This window comes from Trematomus bernacchii, unplaced genomic scaffold, assembly GCF_902827165.1.
Source record: "Trematomus bernacchii unplaced genomic scaffold, fTreBer1.1, whole genome shotgun sequence".
Lineage (NCBI taxonomy): Eukaryota > Metazoa > Chordata > Actinopteri > Perciformes > Nototheniidae > Trematomus > Trematomus bernacchii.
The window spans coordinates 2,384,514-2,399,149 of record NW_022988043.1 but is presented as its reverse complement, the minus strand read 5'-3'; the positions used below and the strand labels follow the sequence as shown (position 1 = coordinate 2,399,149).

Genomic DNA, 14,636 nt, shown 5'->3' with positions numbered 1-14,636 from the left:
GCTTACTGAGGCTCTGAAAAACAAACCTATACCTTTTTATGAAGTTTATTTAACAGTTACATTACATTTCACTTCTGCTTCAGTTCTTCTTCTCTTGTGGCATCTCTCCCATTGGGCATGTGCCAGAGTACTTCCACACAGCACAACATGATATATATAAGGGATGTTACCTATGCTATTAAATAAACAGTCACCATATTTTATGATCGAGGGGATTCGTTTTTGTGCACACCTGGGTTTTGATGGATAAGATTGCTTGGTGCATTTAGATTTTTCACACATAAAATATAAGAGAAATTGTGGAAACTGTTTCTGCGTTAGGCCTATTGTGATGCCATCCCTGATTTCTTTAAACACTGATATTTGTCTTTGCTCAAATCAAATCACTGTTTGTCTTTACAATTGTACACCTTTGTGCATCTCTTTCTTCGCCCCCGATTATTCACCAGCAGTTCCTTGTTGTCCCGTCCCAGCGACCGCAGGACCTCGGTTCTGTCCCGCTCAGAGGAGGACAACCGGATTGCTCGAAAGAACAGGAAGGAATGGAGCGTGAGTAAATCCCAGGTCCTTCTGGAAAGGCAATCGGATGCAGATGAGGTAAGGCCTTATATTCAGATGCTATTTATATGTTCGGCAATGTTCCTTTGGGTGACCACACACTTGGTGGTGGAAAAAGGGTTCAGATGTACTTAGTTACCACTGCTGTTTAGTAGACCAAATCATATCAGTTAAAGTTTCTCAGTTGTGAATTGGGAGTAGCATCATCATGCTTGACTGTATTGGCTATATCTTTGGTTTTATGGTGTTTTCCAGACTCCTCCAGAGAAGCAGCAGAGACCCAAGAGTTTACAATTAGGAGACCGGCGGGTTACCCTCTCCCTGTTCCACGGTGCTTCATCCCAGCTCAGCCTGTCTAACCCTCTCAGCCCGCTACCATCCTCTCCAAACACGCCTCACACACCACGAAGCTCCAGTATGTAGCCACAAACTACTGCTCTCTCAAACACAGCACTGCATGTCATCATTTAATTTTTCTCTTAGAAATATGCCTTGCACACAGAAATGGAAGAATACCATGTCTGCTTACTTTGTGTAAGCACATTCTGGTCTATAGCCCTAATCAGGTCACACACACACACACACACACACACACACACACACACACACACACACACACACATTCATATTCACAGATGCATTCTGTCTGAAATGCTTTTCTTTCCTGTGGTAGGTTATTCATCGCTTCTCAGTGACAATGATGTCAATAATATTGACACCCCAGGGACACCCCCACCCATGCCTCCGAAGAAACACCCGCATGAGATTGACAACTTTGGGTTTCCTTCCGAGGTACGCCTGTTGAAGAAAAAAAAGCACCCCCTTACTAATGCATACTTAATGAAGTATAAACGTTAAATTATTCTGTTTTTTATTTTTGAAGCCCTAACATGAACTCTCTTATCTCTTTCCCCACAGTTCACTCCTCCGCTTCCAATGAAAATTGAGAGCAAGCCTCCTCCGCCGCCTCCGAAAACGCGGAAGTCCATGTGTCCCTCATACGAGCACACCCCCCACTAAGCCTACACCTACACACACCGCCTTTAAAGTTTCACTAATTCTCTGATTTGGCTAGGATGAAAGCGCAGTTTCATTTGTGGGAGGAGGAATGCCACAGTAGGTTACCGATGCAGGACCATCTACATGTGGTATATGCAAGATTTTTATCAGAAAGAAATGTTTCTGATGCAAGTCACTAATAATTCCAAGCAGTTTTTATCTCACGATTTAGCTCATGTCTTGTTTTTAAGCTGCGAAGAAGAATATATGTATTTCTATGTCATAAGAGGGTACTACTGCGCATAAATGAATATATGATTTTGGGTACATATGGTCACTACAGACTTTGATTTATTGTGCTTTAATGAAACCGTCATTAGATGCTTTTTCTTTTTAAAGAAAAGTCAGTATGTTGTAGAGACTTCAGGGAAAGGAATGACCAATGCTGAAATGAAATATTTAGCCTTTATTTGCTGGAGTGACACTGGATGAATTGTTTTCCCCGACAGTAGATGTTTACCAGCATTCCATATCTGAGCAGGAAAAGCTGCATTATATGAGAGCAGGGAATAATAATGTACAGAATGTAATTGTTAGTTTGAAATGTAGTAATTTTTGTTTCTGATGATGGTGTTCAGTAATATTGTAATGATCAAACCCATTTCCCCAAACCACAATGTTTTAGAGACACTGGATGGCATTAATGAATGTGAGGCAGAATATGCATTTGTTTTGATGTTTATCATGTCGGCTACTGAATATTGTAATGATGCTTTCAACTGCGTCATGTTAATTTTGGAAGCGAGTTTTGCCTTAAAGGCATAGTTTGACATGAGAAATTTGCTTTTTTTGCGATGAAAACATTGATAACACTCTCACGTCTGCATGGCATAAGGTATACATGTAGCTAGGTCCTGCCTTCAATTAGCTTAGCTTAGATTAGCATAAAGACTGGAGAAATGAAAATACAGCTTGCCAGGCTCTGTGTAAAGGTAACAAAAGCTGCCTTCCACCACTGAAGCTCACTAATTAGCATGCTTACTTGTTTGTTTAATGCTTACAAAACCCTTAGTGTAACAATTATAGCCTACTAGGGTTTTACAGGAAGTTTCACACTGAGCCAAGCTTTATGCTAAGCTAACAGACAAGCTGCCCATGCTACATACCCCAACCCATACCCACTATAAACGTGAGACTGGTATTGACTATCTTATTGACTGTTGCCATGAAAGTAAATGAGCGTGCTTCACAAAGTTTCAATCTGGTCCTTTAAAAATACCCTGAACGCTGTACGTTACATGTATAAATGCCTTTGAAGTTTACTTTAGTTTTTTATTTCCGGTCTTGGCAAATTAACTTTTTTAAATAAATTCATTATTGACATTTAAGTTATTCATTGAATTTGAATATGCTGATCTTTTGTATTTTCACACCCAGTGTGTAAATGGTAGATTTTCTTGCATCATAAATTGAGTTTTATCTCAACCTAGGCTATCACTTTACCGTTTTCAGTTTAACACTTTTAAAAGAAGCAATACAATTGATGTGCCTTCAGACTGATAAATCTATGCATATAAGCTGTTTTGAAAGAATGATCAAACTTAATCATTAAGTTATTTTTATTTTAGATTGTTTTACAAGGGATTCGCTTTTTTCGTACGGTACTCATTTCCTAACAAGCATCAAATATTTTATACAAACAATGCCTCAAGAGATATATTATGATCTTTTTTATGAACAAGCTGTTGTTGACTGAACAAAAATAAAGATTTATTGAATGACTATAGCATAATCCAATTTTTTTTGTGTGACATTGATTGTTTTAGAAAGACATCTTCTTCATCCCCTGTCCACACAGTGAATACAGATTACTCTCCGTGCCCTCCTTGGAAACTCGGCGCCCACAGAGACAGTCATTTGGGCGCTGCTGATAGCGTGACAAATGACCCATTCAAGCTCAAAACATCTAACAAACTGGCATGGAACTGGTGATTTATGCTACTTCCAATACAATTAGAGTCAGTGTAGGAAAATAAGGCCTCTTTAACTAAAAGGGCTTCATCTGGGGACTGGGGAGGCTGTCTGCAGGGAGGAGTTTATGAGATGTTTATGGGAGTTGTGTGATGGGTGCTGGTCTTGGTAATCTTGAATGCTAATGGACTGTTCCTTCCTGTCAGATAGTGAAGTACGGGATATCACTCTTCCCGCAAGTCTCGGGAGCTATAAGCATTTGAAGTGATGTTCACCCATGCAAGGAGAGCAGCGTTGCAGCTGCCAGGTTTGGCTGGATGCACAGGAACATCTCCATGGAAACAATCTGCATACTTTAAACATGTTTACAGCTTCATGCTGTATAGAATCGGAGGACATCCATCTACATCCTCTCGATCCTTTCATGTACATTGCAGACATTTTACAGCTTCCTCAACTGACAATACACCAATGATGGATCTGTGTCTAACTTTGAGTTGTTTTTTAGTCTGAAGTCACACACAGTTTCCATCACCTTCACAATAAAACTGTTTTTGGAAAGTTTTCCTGCAGAATAGAAAAAGACAGAACAAATATATATTTTTTGTCCAGACACATGAAAACGTGTCTTTTACAGACAGATTAAAGTGACAAACTTAACATCTTCCTCTGCCATGGGTTAGAATAACATGAGATTAAAACAATAAATAAGTAATGGGTGGGCCAAATGGTCAGGATGAAAGTGCTAAAATATTAACTTTTAATCTTAAATATACATAATAAAAAACAGCAGCTGCATGTGTACTTCATATCTAATTAATGACTTTATCAGATATTAAGCACACAGATGGTTGCAAACCCTTTAATATCATAAACAGCTGTCAAACATAAACTAGCGCATTTACAATTTGAGATACATTTCTAGAGCATTTTAAGTTTATGCTTCTTTATACTTCAATATAAAATATATTTTGTTTAGTCCACTATAAGAATCAGCTACAGCTATAGTGACTTTTCAGATTAAAATGTTACAATATAACAAACATGATGTACACATCTAGAATATTCAATAGTCTTTCTTCATTTTTGAGAAGAAGTCTTTGTCTAAGAGCTCTTACAGTTTTTCTCGATTGCTAACACACGTTTTTTTTAAATTACTCAGTTTCTCAGAACACTAAACACAATTCACAAAACCCCACACCCAAAGTGCAAAACACCTCATTTCTCCTGCTAAATGAAGAACTGCACTCAAAACTACATAAACACTTACCAAATGCAAACTTTTGCACCAAATATAACACACTTCATTCATAATACTAGATTGTTTGACCACCCAACTACACACTGCTGAGCATAATCTAAAGCACTTTCATCTTTTATGTGCTATGCTCTGTACATAGAGGTTTCTGCAGAGAAAGAGTGCTTGAGTATACAGAAACACAGTAAATGAAGAAATGAAAAAAAATCACATTTTATTCAAAAATAACATTGTGCAACATGCATCTCAACCCAAGCGGCAAACTCTGGGGAAGAGCCGGGACGCCAATGCGGAAGTGCCACAAACTGCAGTTCATATATTGGCCGATAGGCGCTGACTGCAGAAAGGAGCAATTTCCATAGAGCCCCATGTTAAAATGCCCAATTTCACAGCCTAAAAAAACATGTTTCTACCTATGGATCCAATAAATATTATTATGAATATAGTTAGATTCCACCTTCATGATTATGGATCTGTGAGTGAATTGTTTTCTAACACGACCCTTTTATTTATATTAGGTCTTAAAGTTTTTGCATAAATTAGGGCGTGGTCACTTTGATGGACAGGTACGTGCCTCACTGTCAGCTAACAGCAATTTGTCCACTCTGCTAGGCTACAACGTTAGTTAGTTGTAGTTGCTGTACTTGACCCTTTAGCCGTGTTCGTGGTGATTGTGCCTTTTAGGGAATATTGTTACAAATACCAGACAATTGAAATGTAGTGCTGTGCGCTTGAATGTACTAACAGACCTTCCAAGAAGTCTACTCTCAGCTTTTTTCGGTGAGTAAAATGATAATATTATACATGTTAATCCCGTTAGCAGGTGTTTGTGTGCTTGTTAGTTTAGCTTGTTATGTAGCTTATTATGTAGCTTATTAGCCAGCTAAGGACGCAACCCTTTATACATGTGTATATATATATATATATACAGTTTAGTTTATGATTCAGCCTTTTATAGTATATGGCTGTGACGCCCATAATGCTAAACGGGAGCAAATGTTAAAAGGGGACCCAATTATCCCAGTGGTGGCCGCCGGAGTCCACGCCGGCCGAAGCTAACGGAGCCGCAGGGGGCTAGCTCGCTAGCGCGTCCCGGCGGCTCCGTTAGCTTCGGCCGGCGGCGGAGTCCGGCATTATAACTGGAGATCAAGGAATGCAGCGAAACGCAGACTTGGTTCGCCTGCAGCCCGCTGTAGTATTAGCTAAATAAATTATGTTGAACAAGGCTTATTAAGCTGAACATCGCCACAATTGTTCTGCTATGTATCGGTACTTATTTTATTTGATTAACGTGTGAAGGACAAGCATTAAAAATAACAACAAATAGCTCATTATCTTGCAGATTGTCTCGTTTGATTATGAATGTAACGTTTATATAGTGGAACTACACTGTTTTATCAAAACCAAAGTGCCACGCAGTAACTTGGTATGCATGTATTTCAGCAGGAAATGTGCATTACCAAATTGGTATCAAATAAACAGTAACACAACAGCATTGGTAACACAACTTCCAAAGTTACAGTAAAATAAAAAGAACCCTGACTCGGACAATACACAATCCAACATGTTCAACAGAAGAGAATAAGTTATATTGTTTGTACACATGGTTCTTTACATATATATCTGTTTGTTTAAAGTTTCCAGGTGATGCAGACAGGATGGACCAGAGAGTGAGAGACAGAACTGGACTCCTCACAGCAGTGAACTTCAGCACAGGTACAAATACTCTTTTTTCATACTGTACAAAGAATCAAGAAAGATATTGGTTTAAATAAATGAAGTATTGACTTTAATACACTGATATACATTCCATTAAACAATACTAAATACTAGATCACCTACACATCAGTGAAGTTGAGGGTTTTTTTCCATGCAAAGGGTTACATTTAGATGTTAACAAGCAATATGACTGTCAGCTTTCTAATTTAAGGTATTGAAGGCAAAGCTATTAGTGACAACTGCTATTTATCTCTCAATATTGTCTGTAAAAAAACGTGGTAAAAGTTATGATTTCAGTGAGACAACAGAGCAAGCTTCTACAGTTGCACTAAGTTTTGATAACAGTTAAATATTATTTTGATAATAAAATATATTTCAATGTTGATGAATTTCATACTGTTCATTCATAATCTGATTGTCTTTGTAGCTCACTGTTGAAATAAAATAAAACATTACAATTACAAAATAATTATATCTACAGCCCCTAAACACAAACACACCTCTTTCATAAATAACACACTTGTTCTGCAATAATATGTTTTATGTTTCCTGTAATTTTTGTTAGGAAAGGACATGCCTGAAAGACACGACTCAACATTTTCTCCTTCTCTGAGGGTCAAGAAGAACATCCAATAGGAAAATTAAAAGCTATTGTTATGAGATGTTAAGACCAGTACAGGACATTCACTAAGAAACTACTTTTATTGTGAAGTCAGCTGATCGAATGCACCTATTTCCACATCTACACTCCATCAGCTGATTAATTCTATTTGCCTCACTTTATGAGCTTCACAACATGTACCTTGTACCGCAGAGTTTGCAACGCAAATAAATGGGGCCAATCTTCAGTCGGATGTGAATGTGTAATCTAACATTTTCAGTAAGAATAATGGACAAAAGGAGTGCAAATACAAATTCAATTTATTGAAATCTGAACCAAAAGTTAATCAAACATGTTTTAAATAAAAAAGCACATATGGACAGAAGGTGTAAACCTATTAAATGTATAAGTAAACACATTTAGTCAAATAAAGTGACAGACTAGGCCTGATCAGGTGGTATCAGCTATGCATGGGCTCCTCCATCAGGCCTGGTCCTCCTCGCTGAGGAAAGACCCTCAGTCCTCTCCGGCCAAACCAACAGACAGGACGTCCATCACACGGAGGTTTCTCCCTGAAGTCTCTGCAGCTCTCTGGACACCACGCTGTCTCAATCCGTCCACACTGAATATGAGGGGAAAATGAAAATAATAAATGCTTTAGACAATAAGAAATATAAAGTTGACTGTTGAGTTGCTCAGTTTTTTTAGATTGTCAATACTATTACTGTATAACTAATATCCCAGGTTAAGAGGCACCTTCAAATAAAGATTGGTCTTTAAATACATTTTGTCTTTTGAATTGTTTGTCTAAAGTCAAGGATCTAGAACTGGTACTTATAGTTGTAATGATACAGTCTGGTTATAATGCTGTTTGGAGGAGGCCTCACAGGTAAGAGCACTAACTAGCTACCATCACATGCACCTTAGCTTAACTTAAATGTATTAAACGTATAATTAAGTGATAGCAAAATATAAATAACTAATGTCATGCAAACATATTAATATTTGCTTGATTCCAGTGTTGCATTTAGCACATTGCATACAAACGTTAAGGGATTTTAAGATTCTGAAGTATTATGCTAAAAACTCAATAACTTAGATTATTATTTATAGTTTTGCTGAATAGTTTCATGTCCGCTTACCTTAGAAACGTAAAATGTGACTGCAGTGTGCTGATGGGGAAGCATGTTAGCTTAGCTTCTTAGCTTGAGCTAGCTCTGTTACTTCCCAGCTGGAGGCAGAAGGTCCCGCCTCGGCTCCGCCTCTTTGCCCTTATTTGGAGCAGGATGTAGCAGGCGGGAGTTAGACTCAGACGTCACTGTCGAGCCGTTAGTGGCCGACTCCGCCTACTAAGGGCTTCTCGGCAACTGCAGAATCCTATGGGTGACGTCACGGACCCTACGTCCATTTATATATACAGTCTATGATCTCAACACATACAGTAGTTACTATGCTTCGGATCTCTCTAAGTGTGATGGCATTGTTTGCCAAAACCCAGTTTGTAACTGCTGCTACCTGTGCCTCATTGAAAATCCTTAGCCTTCCACCTGCACCTCTTTTTTTCTCAGTCCTTCAGATAAACAACAAAGATATAGTGGTTGGTCAGTGTCTGTGTTGCATAAAAGTAAGTTTACCACAGTCAATTGTGCAGGATTTGTGTAGTTATAGTGCAACATGCCAACAACTCAATTACAGTAATGAAGTAAATACGTTTTGCACAACAGATATAAGCACTGATATATCATGAATTATGCAGAGCTACAAACTGGTAACCTGTTTTCAAGTCTAAGTGTCCGGATTACAGAGGCAACAGTAAATCGGCTTAGATTAGGCTGAACCCTCTCTCCAGCCCCTCTCATCGTCAAACCATGGTTGATAACATTTCATTTCATTAGAGAATACTCTTCCTCCTCCTCTCACTCTCAGCCCAGCCCAGCTCTTCCTCTTCCTCTTCCTCTTGCTTCCATGTTGGCTTCCATTGTTGCTGTAAGAAAGTACTCACCTGTGGTCTTTTTATAGTGCTATCAGGTGTTTGGTCAGGTGGAACGTGTTTCTTGATTATTGGTCCATGTGTGAGGCATTTTGAATATCAGTGTTTTAAACCAGCTAACACGTGACTTTATGTCAGATTCATGTGTCTTACGTGGAGAAACGTGTGCAGTGGTTTGCAAAAAGTGCCATGTTGATTTGCAAATTGTGTGAAAAGCTGAAAACGTGTTTAGAGTTTTGGAGATTTGAGCCGATGTTTTGCTCTTTGAGTGTCAGTTAAAATAATTGTGCTTTATGTATAATTTTAGTGCGTTAGCAATCGAGAAAAACTGTAATGCAAGTCATAAATAGGCACACTTGCTCGTTTTTGGAAATGTGCTAAAAAAAAAAGCATGTGAAGGATGAAGTGGTTATGTGGATTGGATATGATTTGAGCTGTCATGTATTCTGTGAATTTTGGCAGCTAAAGTGGGCAGTGCACAGAACAACCAACGCGAAATTGGTTGAAACACTTATATCCCTTGTGTGGTGTTCGGGTCAAATTGACCCGATTTCCATTTTCAATGAATAAAAAAAGAATATAAGGATATTTTCGTTCAACCTGAAACTCAATGGCCGGGGCTTATTTCTTTTTTTTCCACTTGTGAAAAAATGCCCGGATACAACACCAGGACACACACACACACACTTGTATGCATAGAGAAGCTGTTTGAACCCGTTTTACCTTGATCTTTACCCTTTGTAGTGTGTACACAAAACTATCCTAGAACATTATAAACATTTTAGATCTTCCAGAAATGTATAAACATTTAACATTTTCTCGCACTGTCCCCCTCGCACCTGCACGCCGGAGGAGGGACTAAACAGAGACATAACCTCACATTTACATTTGTCCTAGAAAAGCATGAGCAAAGTGTAAACCTAGATTTTATTACAGTGTATTTTCTTTAACATAAATTACATTTTTATCACAAAAAACGATGGACACTTCCATTGTTAAATTTGATCTAGCAAAGAGTATTTTCAAAAACTAATCAAATATTTCATTTATATTGTTGGGGAATGAGTTATAAGACAATATATATGAGGAATTGTGCATGTTGAATTTAGTTCTGTATTTTTTTTTAAACCCTGAAATATGTCCCGGGTCAATTTGACCCGAACATTACCAAAGGGTGCGAAATGTGAACATAACACAAGGGATATATATTGCAAGAAAGACCTCTCAAATCCTGTATTTCTAAAGACAACCCTGCACTTGGTGAATGGTATGATGTACTGAGAATACTCCCTTTGGAAAAGCTTTTTGGTATCATGTTTGTGAAGTGGCTATTCCTGCTGTCTATAAAAGGTAGTTAAAACAGTATATGAAAAATTGGTTTCTGTATATTCAGAACTGGAAGGTGCCAGAACCTCAATGAACAAACAAATATATAATATACAAAATATAGAAAAATATCAAGCCATTGATCATCAATAACAAAGCCATGTTGAAGCAGCATGCAGTTGCAGCCATATTTCTGCTTTAAAGTGGACCTATCATGCTATATTTGAATAATATAGTGTAGGACCATACCTATATAAGGCATATTTATATATATTTTTTTCAAAATACCAAACAGATCATGCATTTTAGCCATGCCTCATTTTGCTCAATTTGACATTTTTTAGCTCTGTTTTAGCAATGGCTGATTCTGTGAGAACAGCACCACCTACAGGCCTGGCATATGTACTACAGCGTCTCCAGCGCTTTCGAACGGCCGTGGCTGTCTCCTCCTGATTGGTGGAGTTGGCCCAATAGCCGTAGTGCCACTGTCCTGACGTCAGGACAGTGTTCAAATCTGGATCAGTTTTTATCAGATCCGTTGCAGCCCCTTTTTTAGAGATTTGGGTTGATTGATTGATTGAAAAGTTTATTAACAGCTTGTATATTGGGTACAGTACAGTACAGCTCAAAACATACAATTGTTAAGGGGATGCAGACCAGAGAAAGACTTTCGTCTTGTTTACATCAGGGTCCCCCATTTCCAATTCATCATATCATTTAAGACATATAAGACATATTTGACATACAGATGGCTTATTTACAATTTACATACAGGTGGTTTTTTACATACAGATGGCTTATTTACAATTTTCATTTTAGATTTCGTTCTAATACATCCTAACCGGACATTTAAGACATACCAAGTCTACAGATATACAGTTAGTAACAGAGTCTAAAATGCGAGTATATACATAGATGGGGGGGGGAAGCTGTCCATTGTACGACAGGTTGAGATTTGTACCATTACCGGGGCCAGTTTTGCAATGCTTTCCCCCGAAGGTGCTCTTTAAGAGAGGTTTTGAAGGTAAGTATAGTTTTACTTTCCTTTACAGTTGTGGGAAGAGCGTTCCACCTTGATGTGGCATGGAGGCATGTGGGTATGGAGGAAAAGAGAGGGTTGTGTTGTCTGACACTTGGTGAGTTCCCTGGAACACCGGTGTTACGTCCCCACTAAGGTCTAGGGGACCTGGAGACAATAACACACAACAACCAATAAAATGAGTCAGCGTAAAGGTTTGACAAAAGGTTTATTCTTGTAAACCTAGAAAACTGAACAGAAAACCTTACAGAAATACTCTGTGTGTGAGGAGGAGGAGTCGAAGGATTGTGCCAAACAAAAGAAACCAGCATAACAAAACCAGGCCTATCTCTACGTCTATCCTTTGAAACCAAAACTCAAACAAAAACCCTCACTAACTAAACTACTCAGAATTGGACAAAACAGAATACAGGGGTGGCAACAATCCGCTAACCTAGTGTGTCTTAACATTAGTTATCTACGTGATGAGAAGTGTACAGGGTACCCCAGACTTACCTAACTCCTCCACCTCTCAACACACACACTTTCAACATAGGTCATACAAAACAAAGAGAAATATTGTCGTTTACAAGGCAGTAAATTGCAGGCTCCTCCATCAGCAATCTACCCAGAGTGAGAGAGAGAGAAGACTTCCTGGGTGCCTCCTTTATGGTCGGCCCTGGCTGCTGATAGGCCAGCTGAGGGTGAGAGGATCCAATCAGCCATCAGACTCTGGTGCACAGGCAGGTCCTGATCAGCTGCTGATTAGCTGTGCAGAAGACAGGGAGAAGAGAAAAACAGGAGGGAAGGAGAACCACACAAGTACAGCCTGCCTGGCACGTAACACCCCCACACATATAAATCCAAACAGTATGTTTGGACCTGACAATAAACATTTACATAGCACGAGATAGTGCATCGGCAAGAACATTATCGGCCCCCTTTTTATGGCTTATGTCAAGATTGTAGTTCTGGACGATCAATGACCAACGCATAAGGCGTTGATTGTGGTTGTACATCCTTGCAAGAAAGTGTTATTAAAAAGACATGCAAAGTCGAATATCAGTTTCTGTATATCACTTAACTGGGCTGCCTTGAATTCTTCCCGAGTGGCAGGCAGTTGTACAAGCCCTGAGCTGTTACTGGGTGATCCAGCACCAGCAGACCGGGCCTCCTCTGGCAGTCGGTCCGACACAGTCATGGCATCAAGAAACTGCCCTGTAGCAAGAAAAGAATCAGACAAGTCCTCTCCATATTTCTTTGACTGGGCCCTTGTAACCACACAAGCAGGAAAGATTTCGGGAGGTACTTCAGCTGATTTCCCTGTGTCTAAACTTAGATTAGGAGAATCAATGACCTCAGGTACTGGATTAACTTTTCCCCCAGCCAAGTCATTACTGAGGATGAAATCAACACCTTTGATGGGCAAGGCAGGGAGGACAGCTACTTTAAAGAATCCTTTGACAAGACATGAGTGAATATAAACATTGTGCAAAGGAGCCGCAACTAGTGTCATGCCTACCCCTTGAACAACAGCACTTGATCCACATGATGATCTGGAGTTTAAAGGTAAGATGCCTTCTCTAATAATAGACTGAGAACCTCCTGTGTCCCTAAGTACCTGTACTGGGAGCTGGTCTTTAGGATCCCCTGTTAAAGAAACAAAGCCCTTTGAAATAAAGGGTTTGACACAGAGATCAGGTACATCATCTTCCTGGAACATTCCTATGTCTGTTAGGGACACTCCTTTAATGAGTCCCATGCCTTTTGGCGTTTGAAAGCGTTGCGAAAATTGCTGTTTACGCTTTAAGAAATGACACCCTGAAATAAGGTGTCCTGTTTTATGGCAGTAGTTACACTCACGGGGCCCCCGTGGAGGTGACGGTGGTCCTCTAGACCTTTCAAAAGTTGTGGTGCCAAGATCAGGTCTTCCGGTTTGTGATACTGAAGCTTTATCTGGGCGCAAGGGAGAAGAAAACACAGTCTTGTGAGTGAGCATAAATTCATCCGCTAAGACAGCTGCCTTAGCCAGTGAAGTGACCTTCTGTTCATTTAAGAATATCACCATCCTTTCAGGCAAAGAATTCTTAAAATCTTCCAAGAGAAGTAACTGACGAAGAGACTCAAAATGATCCTTCACTTCATTAGCTGCACACCATTTATCAAAGAGAATGCCCTTCTCCCGTGCAAACTCAACAAATGTCTGCGTAGCAGACTTTTTATGGTTTCTGAACTTTTGTCTGTAAGCCTCCGGCACAAGCTCATAAGCACGCAAGATCGACTCTTTAAGCACTTCGTACTGCAAGCTTTCTTCCAAAGAAAGTGAAGATACCACTTCCTGAGCTTTACCTACTAATTTGCACTGAAGTAGGATTGGCCACATGTCTTTAGGCCAGACTAGTGCGGTAGCAATTCTCTCAAAAGCACAAAAATATGAGTCAACTTCCGACTCTCTAAAAGTTGGCACCAAAGCAATATTTTTACTAACATCAAAACTTCTGGTATGGACTGCATGCGAAGGTATTGACCTCTCAAATGTCTGCTCTGAAGAGATTCTCAGGGAATCAACTTCAAGCTGCTTTAATGTGATTTCTTTCTCAGCTTATATCTCTAACTTGCGAATCTGCAGTTTGAAATCATAGTCCGCTCTACGCACCATTTCCTTCTCCTGGGCCTCCAGCTGAAGACGGGCAAGACGAACCTTCAGTTTGGCACTACTACTTGCACCAAAGCTACCCGGAGAGAAAGCCTCAAACCTATGAAGCGTTGCAGGAGGAGCTTCAGGATTAACCTTGTCAATTCTAGGTGTAGCTAATACAGCACGACCCTTCTGTTCTATAAAGGAAGCACCAACTACACGTTCACCATCATCATCAATAGACACATCAGCCCTAGGCTGAGTTGACATGCCTGGGATTACAAGAATCTTTAACTCCTCTAGTTTTTGCAGGATTTCATCTCTTAGCTCTTTTTTTACTCTATACTTGTCTACTGAAATGTTAAAGTGAGCTGCAATACATAACATGTCATCTTTGCGACAGGAATACAACTTATCAACACTTGGACTTTCAATAAAATCCTGTAAATCAAAACCCATTTTTTCAGCCAATGTACAACAACTACAATGACTTCAATATTATTGGTTGTCTTTAGCACATATTCATGTATAAAAGACGTACAAAAGTGCATTTTGCAT

General features: G+C 39.4%; 1 protein-coding gene across 3 annotated transcripts in view; it reads left to right on the top strand.

Moving 5' to 3' along the window:
• Positions 1-3,339, top strand: part of dock5 (dedicator of cytokinesis 5) — a 35,190-nt gene extending 31,851 nt beyond the window's left edge. Inside the window, exons 48-51 of one of the 3 annotated variants that reach the window (XM_034117742.1) lie at positions 450-597; positions 814-973; positions 1,232-1,350; positions 1,477-3,339. In XM_034117742.1, the coding sequence (XP_033973633.1) occupies positions 450-597; positions 814-973; positions 1,232-1,350; positions 1,477-1,578 (529 nt within the window). In that variant the 3' untranslated portion in view covers positions 1,579-3,339. The remainder of the gene's footprint in view (positions 1-449; positions 598-813; positions 974-1,231; positions 1,351-1,476) is intronic. The other 2 variants (XM_034117744.1, XM_034117743.1) reach the window with 2 other exon arrangements.
• The last annotated feature ends 11,297 nt before the right edge of the window (positions 3,340-14,636 follow it).